This window comes from Scardinius erythrophthalmus (assembly GCF_964197995.2).
Source record: "Scardinius erythrophthalmus genome assembly, chromosome: 16".
Lineage (NCBI taxonomy): Eukaryota > Metazoa > Chordata > Actinopteri > Cypriniformes > Leuciscidae > Scardinius > Scardinius erythrophthalmus.
Genome location: NC_138236.1, coordinates 26,094,758 through 26,117,847, shown reverse-complemented (window position 1 = coordinate 26,117,847; position 23,090 = coordinate 26,094,758). Strand labels below are relative to the sequence as shown.

The window sequence follows — 23,090 nt, the reverse complement described above, 5'->3', positions numbered from 1 at the left end:
CGCGTGTCCCGGTTCATAGTGGCTCCAATAGGGGGTGATGTGATGTTAGGACTGTGGCTTTAGACAGAAGGACTCCGTCCCAGGGCAGGAGGTGGCACTTGAGTGGCGCATACAACATAGAGGAAATGGCCGTAAAATTCTTGATATGAAAGTGAGGGAGGAGGAGATGGACACGGCACCGGAACGTAAGTGAGAAGTATTCAGATAATTAAAGGAAATGACATGATGTTTGTATGCTAAATATCACCATACTATTGAACACTACAGTATTTGTGGACCGGGAAGGCACAAGCGCTGATGCAGATCTTCTGGTGAGGGACGGGAATGCGTCTCTGACTCTGCAGGGGTTAAAGGTCAAAGATGAGGGCACATACATCTGCACTGTCGGCTCTGGGGAGTTTCAGACTCAACAGATCGTGCAGCTGCACATTACACGTGAGTCTTTCATAGAATGATCAAAATATCCCAGATGTTTCCTGACATTCTATAAAGGTGTTTCTTCTGCTGTGCATAGAAGCTTGTTTCTGCCACAGAATAAAGAAAATAATTGAAGAAATCTCTGAATTGCTCGGTATAAACTTGCAGCTGCGAGTTGTAAAGTCAGAATTGCGAGTTTATTTATTATCACAATTCTTAGAAAAAAGTCATCTCACCATTGTGACTTCATTATCTTACAGTTCAGTTGAGAGAAAAAAGTCAGATTTGCAATTGCAAATTATGTGACAATTGCAACTATAGTGGAGCGGCTAAGTGCTTATGTTTGGCAGAATCGTTCAGTTTATGATACAAGCGTGAAAATTGGCATGAGCAGTCTCCATGGGTCACTTGACAAGAAAATTGTCCGAGCCACTTGAAATTTCAAGATGGCGGCCATTTTTCAAGATGGCCGATGCCCTAGTGGAGCAGTTAAGTGATATAGTGGTTTATTTGGCGATACAAGCATGAAAATTTGCATGAGCAGTCTCTGTGGGTCACTTGACAATAAGCCACCTACAGCTACTTGAAATTTCAAGATGGCGGCCATTTTTTAAGATGGCCACCACCTTAGTGGAGCAATTAGGCTTAAGAAATCATTTAGTTGGTGATACAAGCATGAAAATTGCCATGAGCCTAATTGCTCCACTAAGGTGGTGGCCATCTTGAAAAATGGCCGCCATCTTGAAATTTCAAGTAGCTGTGGGTGGCTTGTTGTCTAGTGACCATCAGAGAAAAAGTCAGATCTGCGACTGCGAGACATGCAATTCTGTCTTTTTACTTGCAATTGCAAGTTAATATCTCTCTTAAAATTGTGAGATATAAAGTCACAATTACGAGTTATAATGTCAGAATTGCGGGAGATACACAGAATTGTGAGAAGAAAAAAAATCTGAATTATGAGATAAAATTGTTTATTTAATTTAATTTTATATTTTTTATTCCATGGCGGAAACAAGCTTCCATAGCCGTGGGCATGGAAATAAACTCTTAAAGGGATAGTTCACCCATAAAGGAAAATTATTAACATCCTAAATACACAATTCATATTTTAAAATATGCTTTCTTTCATTCTTTGTTTAGATTATCATATTTTTTAAGCATAATACTTCCTATTTTTATAATGTAATTTCATTGTTTGAAGGGGTCATATAATGGCATTTTTGTACAAGCTAATATGATTCTTTAGGGTCTAAATTAAAAGTTTGTAATATACTTTAATTAAAAATTCTCATTAGTATTGTTAGTATATAGTAAAACACTCATTTTTCCTGGTCAAAAACAGCTCTGTTTTCAGCACGCCGTTTCAGTGCATGTGTCTTTAAATGATAATGAGCTTTGCTCACCCCGCCCCTCTGTTCTGTGCGTACACCGTTTGTAACACAATAACCATAACGCATTGTTCATTATAAACGTGGGATTATGAATTATATTGAGAACGTCGTACATAGAAAACATGCCGTAATGTACCGAGTGTAAACAGCCGCATTCATCGTGAAGCGTGCAAGCGATTTGCAAAGATTAATATAAAGATTAATATAAAGGTCAATAAAACGTTACACTCACTTCTTCTTCTGGAGGTTCAGCAGGAACACGAATAGTTGGTACCGATCCTTTTTTCAGGAGCAGCTTCTCAGGAAAACCAGCTTTATACTGACCCTCGTCTGTAAAGCAGTCTGGTGTGTGAAATGATTTGTGCAAACATGAAAGCATTGATGTTGATCGTGGGGAATATTCCCTTCGAAAACAAAACTCAGCCACTGCGTCTTCAGCGGTTCAGATTTAGGAACATCAAAATGATGCTGTGTTCGTTATTGCACCCAAGAACAGAACACCACAATCGCTTAGACGCCATTCTGCTCATAGACAGTGCTCCAGCGTATCAACAATGACCGCGCGGACTATGATTGACAGCTCGCTCACGAGCGAGGGCGGGTCTGTGTTGAAACGCTGCTGTCAATCAACAACCGTGGGAGGGGCGTCCGACCGTGTGACGTCACAAAATCGAACGGCTTGATTTTAGAGATTGGAAAACATATAAGAAGATAAAAAAAAACACTGGATGGATTTTTATCATTTTATGATGGTTGTGTACAGGCACTGCCAACACACATTTCAGTACAATCAACTTGTAAAAGTGCATGTACCATTATATTACCCCTTTAATATTAAAAGTCTAAAACTGTAAAAGAAAGTGTCAACAAATAAATGCATGATAGGCATGATAAAACTTTTAATGTGAACTGCCTTCATATAACAAAAAGAAAAACTGAAATCTGTTTGTTTTTATAAAAATCCAAACATTGGATTTACAGTAAGTGCTCAAAGTTGAAGAAACCCGTAAAATTGTTCGCATCCATAAATCCTAAATTTTATGTGAATGTAATTAGTCAAAGATACCATGCCATATCACACTCCATCTTTGCCCAGAACCTCCTCAAGTCACACTGTCTGAGGAGAAACTGATATTTCAGGATTCGACACCCCTGAAACTGAGCTGTCACTGTCAGCGTTACTACCCTCTGGATGTGCAGGTCAGCTCACTTTCACAAAACCACATTCTGATCATGTGCAGTTGCCTCATTTAGTTCAGTGTCCTGACGGCCCTGTGCTCCTGTAGGTGGAGTGGTTATCCCAAGCACCCTCAGCAGAAGAGCCAGTCTCTTTTACAAAAGAATCCTCTCTCTCCAGCCATCGGCAGCACAGTGATGGGACATACTCCCTCTCCTCTTACCTCACCCTACGGCCCGACGAGCATCCACCGGGGACGGTGGTCACCTGTAGGGTCTCTCACTCCGCCCCAGAAACACCGCGTGATGTCAGTCTGACTGCGGACAGAACTGAGCCAAGTAAGAGATTTTTTAAATGTAAACCTATTGTAGGAGAGTCCAAAATAAAATTAGGAACCTTTGAAATAGCATAATAGGGGCACTTTAATATGCAACATAGTGATTACTGCAAATGTAGTCATGTCTTAATTTAAATATTCATGAAATCTGTTGCATATAAAAGCTGTGGAACTTTTTTTTACCAGGAAAAACCTTCTGGACAGTTGTCTTAATGTTGGCGATTTCAGTGGTGTTTTTGTATCAAGCATTCAAAGGTGCAGGTGAGTTTTTTTTTTTTTTAACACATCAACATGTAACTACGTACGTATAATATTAAGTATATATACTACCGTTCAAAAGATAAAAAATAATAATAATTATTCAGCAAGGATGCATTAAACCATGACAGTAAATGGTGAAATGTAAAAAAAATGTAAAATGTAAAAATCTACTTTAAATAAATGTTAACTTTTATTTTTTCATCAAAGAAACAAATTCATAAAAATGTTTCCACCAAAATATACAGCAGCACAACTGTTTTCAACATTGATAATAATAATAAATGTTTCTTGAGCAGCAAATCATCATATTAGATTGATTTCTGAAGGATCATGTGAGTCTGAAGACTGGAGTAATGATGCTAAAAATTCAGAGGAATAAATCAAAAATTGAAATAAAATATATTTATTTTAAATTGTAATAATATGTCAAAATTACAGTATTTTTTATAAAAAAAATGCATCCTTGGTGTGCATAAGAGACTTTGAGAAACACGAAAACAAATCTTTTGAACGGTACTGTATACCACAATATAGTGAGGGGACTTAAATGTTAAATGTATTATTATGTCTTTTAAGAGAACTGAGGACCCGTCGTCTTGAAATCTTGGAAGGAGCCATTTTAGTTTTTTACTTGATCCATCTTTCCCCATCTGTCTTCCAGTGGATTTATTTTCATTCAGTACATTTGTTTAATAGAAGTTAAATGTCGAAAAAGGTTTCCTGCGTAACTTATTCAATAAATGTAAAATGAATTCCATTGTTTATCTTCTGATCTACTGGATGTTGTTTATTTGTTGTACATTTTCCTTATGTTTGATAAATAAAAACAGAAACAGATCCGGTTTTGTTGATGGTTTTACTGGCATCATCTACACACATATCAGGGACACACAAGCATGCTGTTTATGCCATTACAGTCTAATCCTGGCATCAGGGCTGATGGCATTACCCCTCTGTGATGATATATGCTTTCATTCATTCATATTTATACATATAATAATTTGTCTCAATTGATCTTACAAGAGAAAATGTCTACAGTCTCCAAAAGAACAAAATATAAAAGTCTGTGCTGACGAAGGAATGTGAACCAACAGCTGTATTTTGCATGGCAGTATAGATTAGAATTTATGCTCTTTTTGCATTGATTATCTGTTATTTTCTGTACATTTCAGTACATTTTGGCAGGGTTGTAGCATTCACAACTTGTTCCCCGGTGAGGCTTTTCCACAGTACAGGAAAATGAGGCTTATTTTGTACAGGCAGTTAATAGTAATAACATATTAAACATATAAACATATTACTAGTAAAAGAGTCTAAAAGCGGGATTATTCTGCCATGCAAGTCAATAGACAACAAATGAACTTCTAACACCTTAAGTTTTCTATGTGCACATGTTCTCATTTTTCCCATTTAACACAGTTATAGAATTTTTTTACTATTTGTTTTCATTAACTTGTGCACCTCCAGGTAAACACACAGAAAAAAAAGTACAAAAGCTGTCACTGGGGCGGTACCCTTTCAAAAGATACTATGTAGGGATGGGGAATAAAGCACTGAGGCTTTCCCCTGACTGTGGCCGGGAAAAGATTCAAAGACGGCATCTGTCAAAAACGGCCCATCTGGTGGTTAGTTACAAATTAAAGCAGCCAAAAGCCAGTGAAAAAAGCTACATCGGATAAAGCAGCCGCCACACACACTCCATAGTTTTAAAGGGGACCTATTATGTAAAATTCACTTTTACATGGTGTTTGAACATAAATGTGTGTCGGCAGTGTGCTTATAATGATAAAAATACACCCACTCCTCTTTTTTAATCCCCATATATCATAAGCAGTGTCTCAGAACAAGCCGTTTGCAGATTCTAGCTTTTGTGATGTCACAAATGCTTAGGCCCCGCCCACGACTGCTGATGGACTCCGCCCTATTAGCATAAACCCCGCCCTGAATGAGCTGTACACTCTCCGCCATGTTTATCTCCTCGCCAGAGCATTTAACAGCAGCATTCAAATAAGAAATCTATTCTTATTAAAGCTGCTAAAGCAGTGAGTGATTTTCTGTTTTTCTTTTGATGTTTGATTCATATTAACAACAATATATGACTTATGACAACAACATATATGACTTGTATTACATCTTGTAATAAGGGGCATAATAGTTCTCCTTTATTGTTATGTACAAACAAATAAAAGCCGAACTTCTCTCTGATAAATTCATTTATGATTAAAATGTGGCAATAAATGCCAGTATGAATATTGATATGATGTAATAGAAGAATAATGTACAAGTGTATGACTAACAGTTACATATGGCAAGTATTTTATTTGCCTGAAATAATTTTTATTCTTCATATTACTTTTATGACTGGGTATTTAAAAATGTAATTAATAGGTTTGATCTAAATTAAAACTTGTAAAGTAAGATGTTGGTGTTCGAGCTTTTTGACACACAAAGCGAATTGTGCACGTGATTGGGCAGAAAGTGAGGCTTCGTTTGTCGTCGTTTACGTGACTCAGTGAAACCATTAGCAAAGTTTTTGCCAAGTCACGCCCCGATACGGGGCTTCACTGGAGATTGTGCTCAGGAAATTGTGCTGTGTGATATGTTCCTCAAAGATTCAGTTTCATAAAATAGAAAAAAAAAATCAGTGTCATACATAACATCACTACTTATATGTACTATTTTACCGCCAGAGTGACCGCTTTTGTAGCTTTTTTTTTTTTCGGTGTAAAAAAACATTTAATTGCATTTTTATTAATTATCTCTCAAGTTGTGTTTTTTTTATTTTAATTTTAAATCTGTATCTTAAAGGTGCAGTAAGCAATTTCTGAGAAACACTGTTGAAAGTGGATCGGACCGAGCACCACAACACACTTGTAGCCAATCAGCATTAGGAGGCGTGTCCACTCATGATGGGGGAGGAGAGAGAGAGAGTGAGTGAGCGAGAGGGAGATTTGAAGAAAGACTGTAGAAAGAGAGATGGCTGAGAGACATTACAAAAGAGAAAAGGTCAGATGATTATCAGTGGAAAACGAAGGGTTATGATCAGGGAGGAGCTTTAGGACCCGCGTTGATATTAGAAAAGCTTTCCAGAGCCGAGACCGAAGTGGGAAGATCTGAAACCGGACACAGAGGTTGAGTTGTTTCTGCTCAATACGTAACATTGGTTTTGCTATGTTTCACAGAACCAAGATATGCTGTTGTTGAAATGTTAGCTACAACAACAAACTCTTGCTTGTATATACTCTTGTGTACTGTCTGTTCATTATTTTGTTTTTCCTTGTCTTTCATTCATCATTTTAGCTTTATTTTGCTTCGCTTTAGCTATGATAAAGAGACATCCACTCTTGCTTTGCGTGTTCGTGCATTTTGGGGGCGGAGCAATGAAGAGAAGTGTGTTTATTTGGGTTGAATTCAAATATCAACAGTGTTTTTCTCAGAACTGCGTACTGCACCTTTAAGTACACATAGACATTTAGAATAAAAGTCAAAGGATGACAGCTCATGAATCGTCTCTAAATAACGGGGTTATGGCAACATCAGTAGTGATAATAGGATGGGGGTGTATCTGCAGGGACAGATTATGTCAGTATCAATTTATAAAATTTCTCCGAAAGGTCAGATGAGAAAGCTTTGGCATTACAGGGACAGAAAGAATGCTTACCTGACTTTACTATCATCTATTCCCCAACCAACACACACACACATGCATACAGACTCTCTTTGTCTCTCTCTCTCTCTCTCTCTCTCTCTCTCTCTCACTCTCTCTCACACATACACTACCGTTCAAAGGTCTGTAACAGGTCGGTTGAAAATGTTTTTGAAAGGAGTCTCTTCTGCTCACCAAAGCTGCATGCATTTGATCAAAAATACAATAAAAACAGTATTAATGTGAAATATTATCACAATTTAAAAGAACTGTTTTCTATTTTAATATATTTTAAAATGTAATTTATTCCTGTGATGGCAAAGCTGAATTTTCAGCATCATTACTCCAGTCTTCAGTGTCACATATCCTTCAGAAATCAGGATGTTGATTTGGTGCTCTTTGCTAAATAAAAGTATTAGTTTCTTTCAAAAAATAAAAAATCTCACAGACCCCAAACTTTTGAACGGTAGTGTGCTCCTCCCATGAGCACTGCATCTCCTTTTTCATCCTCCTACCTTGTCTTCACAAGTGTCACCACATTTTTTTCCTTCCTGGCTTCTCCCACTTATTCTTAATCTGTTTTTATCTTCTGCTTTCTCTCTTTGCTCTTTCTGTGCATTCATGTATGAATGTCTGCAGAAGGTTTGAATAATGCAGGAGATTCCAAGAGGGAGGGAAAAGGACAGAGGTAGACAGAAACTGAAAGATATAGAGAGCATGTGACGTGTGTTCTGATACAGGAGAGAGGAGAGCAGACATCTACATACTACAGTCACACCAGTGCAAAATGTCTAAATGGAGAGACCTTAGGATTGAAGAAAGAAGTATTTGGGAAATAGGTGGAGCTCATGATTGTGTTTTCTTCGTTCATTTTCTTGTTTGTTGCAGGTGGATCGGCTCAAGAGAAGAAATACACTAGATAAGGAAAGATAAAAAGGGAGAGTGTGAAAAAAAGGTGCTCGATATTCCACTGCAAAATACGGTACACTCTAAAAAGTGCTGGGTTGTTGGGTCAAATATGGATAAACCCAGCCGTTGGGTTCATTTTTTTAATTATATTTTTAACCCAATGTTTGGGTTTGTCCCAAAATTGGGTTAAATTTTTTTTGAGTGTACCATGACGCACAACTGCTCGCAATGAATAATTCACCGTAATGATGAATTATTGAGCTTATGCTGAGTTGGTCCAAGTCTGAGCTCTAAACACAGTAAAGAGTGTATACAGTACAGTCAATACAGTAAACTTGCGCAGGCGGTTGGTCTGAGAACCAGCACTGATGCCTCTAATAAAGCTAAGCATCACTTAAAGAAGCCTGAGCATCCCAGAATGCTCTGCGTGCCCACGACAGGTAAGTGTCTGCACATTCAAAACTACCTTCCTTTGCTAAAGAGAAAATTATGTGTAAATAATGGTATTAGATCATGAAAAAATAGTAAATAAATTCTTGAATACGATAAAAGTAATGAAATAAAAATTTAAAAACAATAAATCTTCAAAGCTCAAAACTTTAAAATGTTCATATAAATACAGAAATATAATCAGAAATCCAAAAATAAATGGTAACAACAGGTAATTGTGCTATTATAATACAATATAATATATAATTGCCTTTGTAACAATTAAAACTAACAGACGTTCTAGTGTAATAAGATAATAGGAGATAATGGCAAAGTTGTCTGATCATAAAGTGTAAAAGAAGATGCTTCAATTAACCCATTAAATGATTCGAAACTCACAGAAAATGATTCCAACGAAGAGGACTCCAATGACACCCATAATAATCATCATCTGAGGGAGAAAAAAACAGGCTAAAAATGGTTACAATTACACAATTCATCACTGACTCTACATTACAAGAAGGAAGACAGCAACACAAACACAATCACAAACATCCTGGTGAACAAGAATCTTCAGATCAAGAATCTGACAACAAACGCTTACAAATCCTTAAGTTTAAGTGTATGTAAAATATATTTTTTGGTGCCTGCTCGAGCAACTCAAGGATTATGGGATTTGTTAATTTTATCATCTGCCTAGCATTGTCAAAAGTACCGACTTCAGTACCAAGAAATTAAAAAAATTTGACCATACCAATATTTCCCTCTAGCATTTTGAGAACTGTTGAAAGGATTCTTAAACACCTCTGATTGGCCATTGTGTTCAAGCGCTCAACATATATGTCTCTGATTGGCCATTGTGTTCAAGCGCTCGCCACTCGGTGAAGACAACATGTTTTTGAAGCATTGATCATTGTACACAATCACAGACATACATATTGAACGCGTGAAGACAATGGCCAATCAGAGACATATATATTGAATGCGTGAAGACAATGGCCAATCAGAGGTGTTTTAGAACAATAATTTATGGTGTGGGACAGGGGTGTCCAAACCTGCTCCTGGAGGGCCACTGTCCTGCAGAGTTTAGCCTACTCGCCTAAACACTCCTGTCTGGAAGTTTCTAGTATGCCTAGTGAGACCTTGATTGGCTGGTTTCAGGTGTGTTTAATTGGGGTTGGTGCTGAACTTTGCAGGAGAGTGGCCCTCCAGGAGCAGGAAATCAACACCCCTGGTGTAGGGCCTCCTTTTGCAGCCAATACAGCATCAATTTGTAATAACATATTAATGACATATAGATACATTCTGCCATAACAGTGGCCAGGTCACTATGTAAAGCTGGAGGAGGATAACGTTTTCTGACTTGATGGCCCAAAATGGCTAAAATATTTAGATCTGGTGACTGTGCAGGCCATGGGAGATTCAACTTCACTTTCAGGTTCATCAAACCATTCTGTCACAAGTCTTGCTGTGTGTATTATCATGCTGATATATGGCACCCCCTTGAGGGTACAATGTTTGAACCAGATGCACATGGTCCTCCAGAACGGTTCTGTAGTCCTTGGCACTGACGCCCATCAAGCACAGTTGGGAATGCAATGATATTGTAGCCCAAACCATCACTGATCCACCCCGTGCTTCATTATGGGCACACAACAGTCCAGATGTTAAGCTTCTTTTGGGCTTCTCCACATCATAACTCCCACGGATGTGGGAAAGACAATGAAAGTGGACTCAGAGGACAATACATGTTTTACATTGTCTACAGCCCAAGATTTGCACTGTTGGCACCATTGAAACTGATATTGACATGAGTGACCAAAGGTTTGGCTATAGCAGCCTGACCATGAATTTTGATTCAGTGGAGCTCCTGACTAACAGTTTTGGTGGAAAAAAAAAGAGAGTCGAGGTGCACATTTAATTCTGCAGTGAGTTGGGCAGCTGTGGTTTTATGTTTTTTGGATACAATCTGGGTTAGTACATGGACATCCCTTTCAGACAGCTTCCTCTTGCTTCGACAGTTACTCTTGTTGGATGTGGTTCATTCTGCGTGGTAGTACGCCGCAGGGGCGTGGGTTTTGCCACCCCAAATTTGCCCAGTGTCTCAGCTCGCATATGCAATGCACAAACAATTTAAGGATTTGGTTTATGGAGGTGCGTAACTTAGTCAACATCCCCATCGGTTCATAATAAAAGTTTATCTTACCTCAATTGGGTCACTTTAAAAGCACATATCTAATATGAAATATAATTCGCAATTGTTTGTTTTATGTCTGATGTTAAATCAACACCAAAGAACTTTTCCTCTTCGGTCCCCCTACAGGTTGGAAGCGGAATTGTCCATTACCACTGTCGTAAATAATTTCGCCTACCGCAGCCAACTGTCGCACGCACGCTCGCTGTTTATCCAGCACCGGCTTTGAAATGAACAATGTCTATAGACAAAGTATGATGTATTGCGACATCAAAAACGGAAAAAAACAAAATAATGACTATTGTAACGCTTGCCGTAAAGCAAGTCAAATTTGTAGTTTCTTATGTCTTGTAGTTTCTTATGTCTTTAAGGTAAAAAATAATCTTTAGTGTTGCTTTAATTCATTCAGATAAAGACGCATTTTTGTCCCTGCAGTACTATGCAGTTTAAAAGATCTGCCTGAGTCCACAGACTGGAGCGCTGGCTGCGCCTCTGCAGTATAACTGGAGTGTCGAAAGAAGAACGCACTTGTCTTGTCTTCTATTCTATCAAATCACTGGTGGTGCTTCTGAAATTAGTGAGGGTGCTCTAGTAAAGTGCAGTAATGTGTAAGCAACCATAACAACAACAATGTACAATGAGATATTTACAAGGCTTACAAGTTATTACTTTTACAAATAATTGCACAAGCTTGCTATAGCCTAGAACGTGCGCAAAATGCACTCCCTTTATAATCACTAAAGAGCTGTCATTCATCTCAGTTCATTGCAATCTCACAAGTAATCATATAAAGTAAATATGATTGAAGTAATCATATTATAATCAATGAAGCTATCTAAACTGCACAATGAATCTCTTATTTACATAATGTCTGCACTTTTTTATAATGAGTGGATACGCGAACGTGCAGAACTCGGCACTGAACAAAAAATCTGTTGATTTGAGCGATGAGTTGATTCTGATTAACTTTAACACCTCTGATTGGCCACTACGTTCATAAGATCAACTGACATGTCTGTGATTGGCTACATTGCTCAACGCTACAAAAACATGTTGTAAATAGAAACCATTGACGCTTTCCTGAGCACAAATTCACACTGGAGCGTTTGCCAAATCTGTTTCGCCAATATGATATATTATAACAGTTTCAACTTAAAAAACTCTTCAACTCTTGCTTTCCGTAGAACCGGGCCTGCTTGTCCAGAGACGAGTAAAGTGAGAATCCCACATACCAAAGCAATCCTTTCTTTTGAGTTGTGCATTCTGGCAGGTGTAATGGCATCAAATAAATTGTTATTCAAATCACAGGGATTTCAGGAGACAAAACTTGCCTTCATGCGGAGAAACAGCCAAATCAACAAAATATGTTGAAGATCTTCGTTGTTGAAATAATTAAAACGTTACTTTTTTTTATAATTTGATTTTTAAATGGTTGACAATTTAGTTGTGACGTCTCTGAGATTAATGTCACCTCAATAAATTAGTTCCCCCTCGGCTGAAATTGCGAGGCCCCCTAGAATCATCACCAGCATTTGCCCCGCTAGCGACGGCCCTGCATGTAAGGGGTGCGGGATCTGCAGACCATTTTGAATAAGTTTTAATTCATTCAAATCCCTAAATGGGAGTATATGAGCAAAAATAGTAATGCATCTATAACAAAAACATATACAAGTTCAGTCATCTGATTTTTTCCATCTCACAGCAGATTTCAAAAATACATTCTTAATAAATCCTTAAACAGAAATAAAAAAAAAATCCGCAACAAGGCAGTTTACTTTACATATTAATAGTCTAGAGTAACAAAAATCCTATTCATAAAGTAGTAGACAGTACACAAAGAGATGGACGATGTCCAAAGTTTCTCTGCATCAATCGGTAATTAGCAAAAAGAAGCTAAGTTTACACATATTAGCTAATTAACACTAGCAGCTGTTCTGAGCAAAATCGCTGAGCACAGCATGAGCACTGACCTATTTACTTCTGCATGTTTTTTCATAAAGCTCTGAGTACAGTAGTTTTCTATGTAGGTTACTATTATTAATATTTTGAAATCATTTAAAAAAAAATTAAAAATGTTTTCATTTTCATTTAAGTTGTAGAAATTTTATTTACTTTTATTATTTTGTTATTATGATTATTTCCTATACAGCTTTATTAAAGGGGTCATATGTACATGCACTTTTACAAGTTTGTACCATTTTACAAGATTGTACTGAAATGTGTGTTGGCAGTGCCTGTACACAACCATCATAAAATGATAAAAATCCATTCAGTGTTTTTTTTTTAATCTTCTTATATGTTTTCCCCTCTCTCAAATCAAGCTGTTCGATTTTGTGACGTCACACGGTCAGACGCCCCTCCCACGATTGTTGATTGACAGCAGCATTTCAACACAGACCCGCCCTCGCTCGTGGTCATAGTCATCATAGTCCGCACGGTCATTGTTGATACGCTGGAGCACTCTCTATGAGCAGAATGGCGTCTAAGCGATTGTGGTGTTCTGTTCTTGGGTGTAATAAGGAACACAGCATCATTTTGATGTTCCTAAATCCGAACCGCTGAAGACGCAGTGGCTGAGTTTTGTTTTCGAAGGGAATATTCCCCACGATCAACATCAATGCTTTCATGTTTGCGCGAATCATTTCACACACCAGACTGCTTTACAGACGAGGGTCAGTATAAAGCTGGTTTTGCTGAGAAGCTGCTCCTGAAAAAAGGATCGGTACCAACTATTCGTGTTCCTGCTGAACCACCAGAAGAAGAAGTGAGTGTAACGTTTTATTGACCTTTATATTAATATTTATATTAATCTTTGCAAATCGCTTGCACGCTTCACGATGAATGCGGCTGTTTACACTCAGGTACATTACGGCATGTTTTCTAATTCATAATCCCATGTATTATAATGAACGACGCGTTATGGTTATTGTGTTATTGTGTTACAAACGGTGTATGCACAGAACAGAGGGATGAGCAAAGCTCATTATCATTTAAAGACACATGCACTTAAACGGCGTGCTGAAAACAGCTGTTTTTGACCAGGTAAAATTTGTGTTTTCTTACAATACTAATGAGAATTTTTAATTAAAGTATATTACAAACTTTTAATTTAGACCCTAAAGAATCATATTAGCTTGTACAAAAATGGCATTATATGACCCCTTTAAAAAATATATATTTTTATTTTTATTTAGTTTTAGTACTTCAACATTAGTACTTCAACATTAGTACTTCAACTATAAGTTTTTCATCTAATATTTATATTTAATTTCAGCTTTATTAATATAATCAGAATGTCCCACCTTGCAGTTCTTCCACCAGTATTTGTTCTTGAGTTTGGCAGCACAGCTTTCGAACTGTGAAGCCCCGGCCTGCAGAGCATCTGCCCTGTCGTCTAGCTCAGACAACTTCTGGTCTCTCTCCAGAACCTTATCCACATTCACACGCATGATATCCACCACCTGAAAGACCACAAACACACAGAAGACATGAGGCAAGAAACATCGGCACTGAACACTTGTGTTGCAAAAGCATTGGTTCATAAGGAAAGAAAGAAAAGTATACAGAAAGTCTGCACATCTTGCCCATCCATAGCTAATCCTTATATCTCTTGTCCATAAGCACTCACTCACCTCCTCCACTTGTGCTTGTGTCTGCTGTAGTCTGCGGTTGCTGGTGGTGTTTGGAGGAGGAGGAGGAGGACCGGCTCCTCCAGGGCCACCTGGGGCTCCAGGAGCACCTGCTGGGTTGGCATCATCTGCAGAAGACCTGAACATCCAAAGGCAATCATGACACATAAAAACTGCTGACTGAATTTGCTTACAATAATTAACCATTTGTATAACCACAGTTTTAATGCAAATACCATGGTTAAACTATGGTTAGTTAAGCAAAACAGATAGTTCTTTTGGTTTTATTTGTTGTAAGACCATGGTTAATTTTCATAATATTTCTGATTTGATGTTCCAGTTATGTCGAACACAGGGTCGAACACATTAATTGCTTCTATAATTTTAAGGTCTAAATTTCTGGTCGACCAATATGTAATTTTCAATGTCTAATACCAAGGCTGATTATGTACTGTACACGTGTAGGCTATTACGAAAAAGGTTCAATGTTTATTATCCATTGAATCCTGGTTATCAGTCTTTATAACAGGGAGGTCTAGTTTATATACTGGCCTACCAAAAAATCTAAGGCCTGGTTTCACAGACAGGGCTTAGATTAAGCCAGGATTAGGTTTTAGTTCAATTAGCCAAGGACATTTGAGTAGCTTTTATAAACGAAAAAACATAACTGGTGTGCATCTTGAGACAAAACAATGGCACTGACACATTTTAAGATAGATCAATGTAAGTTGAGTTCAGTTAAAACAGTTAAAACATGCATTTTAGTCTGGGACTAGGATTGACCCTTATCTGTGAAACCGGGGGGTAACGTTAAAAATATAAACATTTAATCGTTACAGTTTAGTGTTAGGCAATCCATGCCTGAGATCCAGCGTTTCCAACAAATCGATAAAAAATGTAAGTCACTCACACTCATGGGGAATTAAGCTTGAAAACTGTTTACAAAGTTACATATACGTAACGTTAGGTCTATAGCCTACTTGTAGCAAAACATTGGTAGAATATAGAGTCTGCGAAAATACTTACATTCTCTTTCAGAGTACCTCGCCGAAAGGAAAAGAGTCAAAAGGTGATACAATTCAAATTAAAACAGCGAATAAGCGGTAGAAATGGTTAAATTAGGAAGGAGAGACTGATGTGCGGTATTGAAGCGGCTTGCTGCTGATGCAGGATCCCCGCGCGAGTCATCAGTGCGATTGGCGCATTATCGAGGCACGCGCTGGGCATTTAAAGCGGTCGCGTGCTCGGACGCACGAGCGCATAAATAAACGTTCAGTTGCGCCTTGAGGGAACTCCAGTAAAGGATTTCTCTCTTTTCAGTTTTCTCTCCAAAAAGTTACAAATTGCAACGTGAATTGGAGAAACACAGTGGTTAATTATAACATACAGAATGCAGTGCGGGCTAATTTTGAGTGCTCTCGCTGGTTTGTAGGTTAGTGCAGTGAATGTGCGCGCGCTGCGCTCCTGCACTGCGTCGCTACTGTATCTGAACTCATGAGGATGATGATGATGATGATGCGCTGCGTGTTTTTACTGCCTCTCTCTCCCTCTCTGTACTGCGGTACTTCAGTGAGTTCAGAGTGCTGAGTCGGCTTGTTCTTTCTAAGGGGATTTTTCTCTCTCTGATAACTGGTTTCTCCACATCCCCCACATGCTATACTTCTCAAGTCCTGCATATAGGCGAGTATGGGTCTCATAGGCCTGGTTTCACAGACAGGGCTAAGATTGAGCCAGGATTAGGCCTTAATTCAATAAGGACATTTAAGTAGCTTTTATAAACGCCTTAGAAAAAAAAAACATTACTGATGTGCATCTTGAGACAAAACAATGGCACTGACAAAATTTAAAATATCTCAGTGCAAGTTGCTTTCAGTTAAAACAGCTCAAACATGCATTTTAGTCTGGGACTATCTTAAACCTCATCTGTGAAACCGGAGGATACTCTATCAAACATCAGGCCAATATTCTGACGCCATCTCTGCACTTAATCCAATCTGGGTTTTATGAGGTGGTTAACTAGTTATTTAATAAAAATGCTGGATAACATATTATATAGCATAATGATCACTTTGGTAGATGAAATGCAGACTCAAAATGTTCAAAAGTAATTGGTCGGTCTCAGTCTCTATTTGGCCATGTTTTAGTCAAAGTGTTCAGTTGTGAATCACTACTGGCAACTGAACCTAAAATCAAAGGATTGTGTTATTTTTTGCCTTTTTGCACAGAAAAACAGAGCTTCGGTGGTTTACACCTTCAAAATACATTACAACTACTATCTTTAGATTCATAACAAAGCCCTTTATTAAAAAAGGAACTGAAAATAGTGATACAAAATTGACAAAGAAACCATAACAATAAGTCATCCAAAAACCACAAGAGAAATTATAGTTGGGTGGCATAAAGTAACCCATCTAGCAAACTGAAGTGAGCACTACTATTTGAAGAAGTGCGTGACAATTTTTCTGCTCCACTAAATAGGTTCAAGATCAGATGTTACTTAAAGGAACAAATGAAGATGATCATTCACCATTACATGTAAGAAGTGTTTTATGGATATTCTTTTCTGTCAATAAACTTAGTTGTTAGTCTGTTCTGTTGTTCCTCCCTCTAACAATTGTTAAGAAAACTCTTATTAAATCATTATTCTTGCTTTTTTTTATCAGTTATATGCATTGTGTTCATCTCTATCCATCATCCAGTTGGAAACCCTTCATGCCCTTGTCCTCTGTCTGGACCGTTTCTCTATTTCTTCTCATCCTCTTTCTTGCCCTCAGGTGGTTTTGTTCTGTTCTGGGACGCCAGAGAGCCCATGGCATTACGGATGGCTTCATTGTTGGGGTCGACTCCGGGAAGGTTCTCCAGCACACTCTGCAGAAAGTCTGGATCCTGCATCACATCGTAATCCTCCTCATCCTCCTACAGAACACACACAAAGAGTTTCAGTTGGGCACTTTCATGACAGTGTGCCAGGTTGTATACGATTATGCATTTACCATGTGACAAATTAAATGCAGTACCTAATTAATATGTAATTACTTTAATTATCCTATGCACATGGTATAGATTATCTGCTTCCTCAGACTCATTATTAACAGTTCCATCTCAAATTTAAGTTTAGCTTCAGGTTCTCTTGGCAGACAACTGGCATAAACCTAAATCTTCCTTTGACTTCTGTTGTCAGGATTCAAAATATAATCAACGGTGACATCATTGTAACATCTGCATACTGAATTACTGTCTTTTTTGCATATATTTAATCATAGATTGCAACAAAAACTATTGATGTTGATGGCTTCAACAAAAGCATCTACCGTTGATTAACAACCTTGTGGCTCACAGTAGGTCCGTCTGTCTTTAAAGGTTTACTAGTGCAGAGTGCCCGTGCAAAATCAGTTTTTGTGTGTGTTTTTAGTAATTGTTGATTTGGTGTGTTTGAGTGCTCACTGTTACAATTACACAGCATAAGTTCAGAGTGAACTCAGAGAAAACGCTACGCTTGAGCAAACAGTTTGTGAATGGGCTACTACAAATGATGGCCGTGAATAAAATATAATATTCAGAAGTAAACAGTGTAGCTGACAGAGTGTTTATGTCAGAAAGTTTATTTTTAAACCACAACCTTCTAAGCGCTTCTTTTACCGATATATTTAACGATATCTTTTGCATTTCTAATCCAAACAATGTCAAACTTGGCACTGCACTTACTCGTGAGCGTAGCGAGACACCTGTCAAGTTTGAAATCCATCGGACTAACGGTTCGAGAGATATGCGAATAACAGACACACAGACAGACACACAGACAGACGTTTCTGTAATTTATAGATAGATAAGTTATCGTGAAAAATCAATTCCCCTATGGAGAAAATGACTTCCGGCACCCGACTGTTGAGACTGGCGTCTTTACACTGCATATATGGTAGGGCTGTCACGATTCCTCAATTAAAGTCGAGAACGCGATAAAAAAAAAAAAAACATACTCCGGTGTCGAGTAACCGGCAAAATACCGGAAGTGACACATTCCACCGACGAGAATCCATGAATCGCATTATTACACTGTTGTCTAATGCTGCACGATATATTAAATCCATTTAAAATCATAATATAGCATAGTGCTATTGTGAAATCACAAAGGCTGCGATTCAGTTTAATAAATATAGACACTGTTTTGTTTTTCCCACAGAGAAGCATGACACTTTAATTAATTACATGCGTGCAAATTACATGTTAAAAGTACCTCAGCTCCGTTCACAGTAAACTTAGTCTCTGCATGTGCTGTTTGTTTAGATTTCCAATAACATTCATTTGGGAACGCAAAAAGTCGGAACAGTTTGTGTTTCATATTTGCACTGTTGATTTATATGCGTGGAGCGTGTCTCGGGTTTCTCAAACTCCATCCCTGCATGCTTTGAGTTTGGGTTGCTAACGTTCATCTAGGGGTGCGCCATTTCAGAAGATTTGTAAAGTAACTCATTTTTAAATCTACGCCAACACAGGAGAACATAAATACATAAATACGTTTCTAAATATGCAAATTGTTGTTAATTGCGATTTCAAAATATAAGTTTGAACCCTCGCTCTGAGTTTACATGTTTTGATGTGCACATGTTCTTGTTCAAGAAATTACAGCGGCTGTTGCATTTCTATCGTACATAAGTGACCAAATATTAAAGATTAAGAAGACATTTGAATTAAATGTTGTTTGGCCAATATTAAGCAAGGATTTGATCATGCAGACAACTATCACCAGGCCGTTGGCGCCCTCTGCAGGCATTTGTTAAAATACGTATTGTACATAAGTTATGTTTATATTAGTTTAAATCGTTTATTTTACATGTTGTATTTTAACAGTGTTTAATAATACCCATATGGTTACTTACTTTGATGCTTTATTTGAACCAATTATTATCACTTGTTATTATATTTGTATTTTAAGTCATTTTAAAGGCTGTTGTTCACTTGGATCTATTTTTATTACCACACATTTTTATCCGATTACTCGATTAATCGGTGGAGTAATCGGTAGAATACTATAGTACTAAATTAATCGATAGCTGCAGCCCTAATATATGGCGTTGCATTCTGCGTACTACTCACAAATCTAATAACATGTAATGTTTCTGTTATTCTGTTTTGTGTGGTTTTGACTCGCATATGTAGCAATGGCTTTTGAATGATGGGAATGAAGAATTTGCAGCTGCTTTTGATTATTCCCACAACATGTCTGTGTTTCGATCTAGGATTCTCATCTCCTCTCTATAAGAAAGCAGATCTGGTTGGAGGAAAAGAGCTGTGAAACGCACCTTAGGAGCTTCACTGTCGGCTGCTGCACTTGTTTCCACATCCATGGCCTCTGAACAGCCAAACTCTGCGCACAAAGACAAACATGTGGTTGTATAAAAAAATCATATAAAAATGACTAAGAAAACCAAAAACAAGAAATTATGAAGAGTAATAAGCCTGACCTCCTCCTTGCATGGACATCTGTAGGGCATATGCGATCTGTTCATCCTCCGTCATGCGGCTGAAATCGGGCAGAGCAGGAGCCGTCGACATCTTCAGCAGGGCATTTTCAGACTCTAACACAAATACAGAAGACATCAGGTCACATTAAACACTGACTTCTCATTAAACAATCTTATACGGTTAAAATACATGGTACACTCTTCAATTTGGAGCATAGAGAAACTTTCCTTATACACAACTCAACAAATATGTTATGTTGTTCGGAGCGTGTCGAGAAATCTCGGAAGCTTTTCAGTAAAGCACGTATCGAGGCTTGTATCGCTTTAGACCAGGGTTTCTCAAACTCGGTCCTGGAGGAGCAAAAGTTAATTGAGCAAGCTAATCAATGTCATCAGGATCACTAGAAACTCACAGCTAGGTGTGTTTGATCAGGGTTGGAGCTAAACTGTGCAGGACAGTGGGCCTCCAGGACCGAGTTTGAGAAACCCTGTTTTAGGGGCTCCACTTAAATCAAAAACCCACAGCTACACTCCGATGTGTCCACAAACCCCATCTGCTTCAATCCTCATTTAAACATGCCCCTCCTTCTCTCACCATCTGCAGTGGGTGATGCGACTCCAACCTCTGCAGCTGAAGCCACTGTTACCCTGCGAGCCTCCTCCTCCTGCCTCTGTCTCTGCTCCTCCATCGACACACGCAGAGCCTGGAACAGAGACACAGACCGTTATAATCTGGAGCATTTCTAGCAGAGGAGTTTGTCCTGTGTGCTACTAACCAGAGCGAGCTCAGGGTCTGCGCTGGGGTCCACTCCAAACTCGAAGTCACTGGGACCCAGGCCGATGACGGTGCCACCCTCTCCAGCCATGATAGGAGAGGACAGAAGAGCATCTGCCAGGCTCGGGCCCGGAGGCACCGTTACCAGGTGAGAGCCTACACCCTCCTTTCCATTTAGGGTGTTCACAAACACGGTCAGCTTATCCGTGTTGAACTCCTAAAAGACAAAAAGAAAATGGGAGTAAATGACAAGGAAAAATAAGTCATTTCTGGAGGAGTGTGGTCAAATACATTCCCTCAGAATAAATGTTCACCTCTTCTCCAAAGTTAACAATGTCAACGCTGACTTTTTCCTTCTTCAAACGTTTTGCCATTTTCACCAACTGAGAGAGAGACACAAATGAGGAGGTCACTAACACATTATATTGGCCTTTTTTAAAATCAAACTCATACGGCCAATGTTTACACCCAAGATGCATGAAGAAGAAAAAACACATCTTTCTCACATCTTTCTCCAGGTCCTCCACAGGGCTTCCCACAAAAGCAATGATCCTCATCTTATGGTTCTTTCCCTGTCTGTGTTTCAATGCCAGCTGTGAAACAGTGAAGAGCAGAGAGAATCAGAAATATAAGTGTATAGAGGACTTTAGGAAAAATTTATATAATAAAAATAAAAAGAAAGAAATATCTATACATTTAACATTTTATTTCAAAAGATCAATAAGTGTATATATATATATATCTTTTGAAATTAAATAGTTAAGTATATAATAGGAAAATGTGTGTGTACATATACACACATTTTGCAATTATTTACTATTTAATTTCAACAGATATTAAATATTAAACACACACACATATATATATATATATATATTTCTTATTGATCTTTTGAAATAAAATAGTAAAATGTTTTATGTAAATATCCTGTAACATTCTGAACTTAAAACTTCACTAGTTCAAAATAAAAAGGCCGTTTATCGCAACCAAGCTGCCAAAACAATAACTAACTTCTGAGGTTTGATGTTGTTACTCATTTCACATGCAAATAATTCATAAGAAATGATGTTCCTAAAAGGATGATCATACAATTTTGAAAGTTACAGTAGCAAAAATCAAACAATTTCATTCTAAGGCTCAGACATAAGGTGTAAAAATGGTCATCCAAAGTAAATTATGACCGTTTTTGGTGCAAGAAATCATGGTTACAATTGTGGATCTTAGTGGCAAAATAAAAACATTAATAAAAAATAGATATTGATCAAATAAATTCTAAAAATAAATCAAATAGAATTGTGATGTGATCTGGCCCACTCACATGTGCTACTCTGATGCCAGTGCAGAAGCAGATGACTCCTATGGGCTGAACGGCATGAAGCTTCGATAGGATCCGGCCCGTGTCAGGGGTCAGTGTGGTCAGGACCTCACAGTTACTGAAACACACACAGTGGATCTCTTCTCATACACAATAATCCCAAATTATACCTGTGAGTAACATAAATAAAGTATAAAAAACGCCATCCTACTTGGCCATAGTGATGAGCCCAACATTGTTTTCTGGGTTACTCCGAGTTTTTGAATGACAGATGATGTTGACAGCGTCTTGCTGGGCCTGAAGTCTGGTAGGTAAGAAGTCTCCATTCCGCATATATTCACTGTTGTCCACACTAGAAATAATAAACACACACAAACACATATACATATATAAATAAATAAATAATGTCCATTGTCCACTCAACATAGGAATTAGGAGTTCTATTTAATATTTAAATATAAAATCTTGTTAATAAAAGGCTGAGGACGCCATCCAGATTAAAGAGTTTATTATGCTAGCAAATTGAAAGTAAAAAGAAGGATTTTAAAACCTATCTGGATATTATGGATAACGTTAGTTATTTATACAAAAACCTATATTGTTACAAGAAAATAAAACCGACAATTTACATTCAAAACTAATTAATTTCATAACAGGACAACTCGCAGCTATGAGCTTTCTAACGTTTTCCCCTCATAACATGTCAACACAAAGAAGCTGTTTAACAAGCTGAGGTTCCATCATGACTAAGGAAAACCGCACATCTGTCATTCTGTTCCACACAACCGCTCTCTCAACTCCAATTCACAACACTTCACTACACAATTGCCTAATATTTCAAACACATCACATTTATCAAACTACATCTGACGTTTGAAGAATATAAAGTAATTTTTCTTACCAGACCATAGTACTTTCAAGCACCATCTTGAAAACGTTCTGTCGCTCTACGTGACGCAAGCGCGTAAGTGGACCCTTATTGGTTAAAGTAGCGCTGATAGGAATCATGGGAAATGTAGTTCATAATGTGTTGTTTTCGATCAATCCTCATTAACTGTTCAACTGACGACAACTACTTTTCGTAAAATATGTATTAGTTTCTGACATTTTCATTTACAAATGCAGCGTGTGTGCTGGCTAGCATTCAT

At 37.9% G+C, this 23,090-nt stretch overlaps 3 protein-coding genes across 3 annotated transcripts in view; 1 reads left to right on the top strand and 2 right to left on the bottom strand.

The window, feature by feature from the left end:
• Nucleotides 1-4,401, top strand: part of tapbpl (TAP binding protein like) — an 8,416-nt gene extending 4,015 nt beyond the window's left edge. The window contains 7 exon segments of the mRNA XM_081389424.1: nucleotides 20-48; nucleotides 50-185; nucleotides 268-435; nucleotides 2,905-3,008; nucleotides 3,095-3,323; nucleotides 3,509-3,583; nucleotides 4,160-4,401. Of these exon segments, the coding sequence (XP_081245550.1) occupies nucleotides 20-48; nucleotides 50-185; nucleotides 268-435; nucleotides 2,905-3,008; nucleotides 3,095-3,323; nucleotides 3,509-3,583; nucleotides 4,160-4,167 (749 nt within the window). The 3' untranslated portion in view covers nucleotides 4,168-4,401.
• Nucleotides 4,402-6,625: 2,224 nt separating this feature from the next.
• vamp1b (vesicle associated membrane protein 1b) lies at nucleotides 6,626-15,517 on the bottom strand (the record flags this gene model as incomplete). The annotated part of the gene is made up of 5 exons (XM_081388891.1): nucleotides 15,417-15,517; nucleotides 14,394-14,529; nucleotides 14,064-14,222; nucleotides 8,967-9,018; nucleotides 6,626-6,696 (listed from the first exon to the last, which is right to left on the bottom strand). Coding segments are annotated over exons 1-5 (420 nt in total). The 5' UTR covers nucleotides 15,419-15,517.
• A 1,150-nt stretch (nucleotides 15,518-16,667) lies between these two features.
• psmd4b (proteasome 26S subunit ubiquitin receptor, non-ATPase 4b) lies at nucleotides 16,668-22,932 on the bottom strand. The gene is made up of 10 exons (XM_081389236.1): nucleotides 22,844-22,932; nucleotides 22,154-22,294; nucleotides 21,946-22,060; nucleotides 21,134-21,220; nucleotides 20,942-21,010; nucleotides 20,629-20,844; nucleotides 20,448-20,556; nucleotides 19,853-19,966; nucleotides 19,691-19,755; nucleotides 16,668-17,306 (listed from the first exon to the last, which is right to left on the bottom strand). The coding sequence occupies exons 1-10, from the start codon at nucleotides 22,867-22,869 to the stop codon at nucleotides 17,133-17,135; spliced, it is 1,116 nt and encodes a 371-aa protein (XP_081245362.1). The 5' UTR covers nucleotides 22,870-22,932; the 3' UTR covers nucleotides 16,668-17,132.
• Nucleotides 22,933-23,090: the final 158 nt, after the last annotated feature.

Bases quoted from the DNA above. Each gene is read 5' to 3' on its own strand.
- psmd4b (XM_081389236.1), bottom strand. From the start codon at position 22,869: ATGGTGCTTGAAAGTACTATGGTCTG. The intron at 22,061-22,153 runs GTAGGATGGCGT...TGTGTGTTTCAG, and splicing joins GGGCTCATCACTATGGCCAA to TAACTGTGAGGTCCTGACCA. The intron at 19,756-19,852 runs GTCAGGCTTATT...CTTTGTGCGCAG, and splicing joins GATGTCCATGCAAGGAGGAG to AGTTTGGCTGTTCAGAGGCC.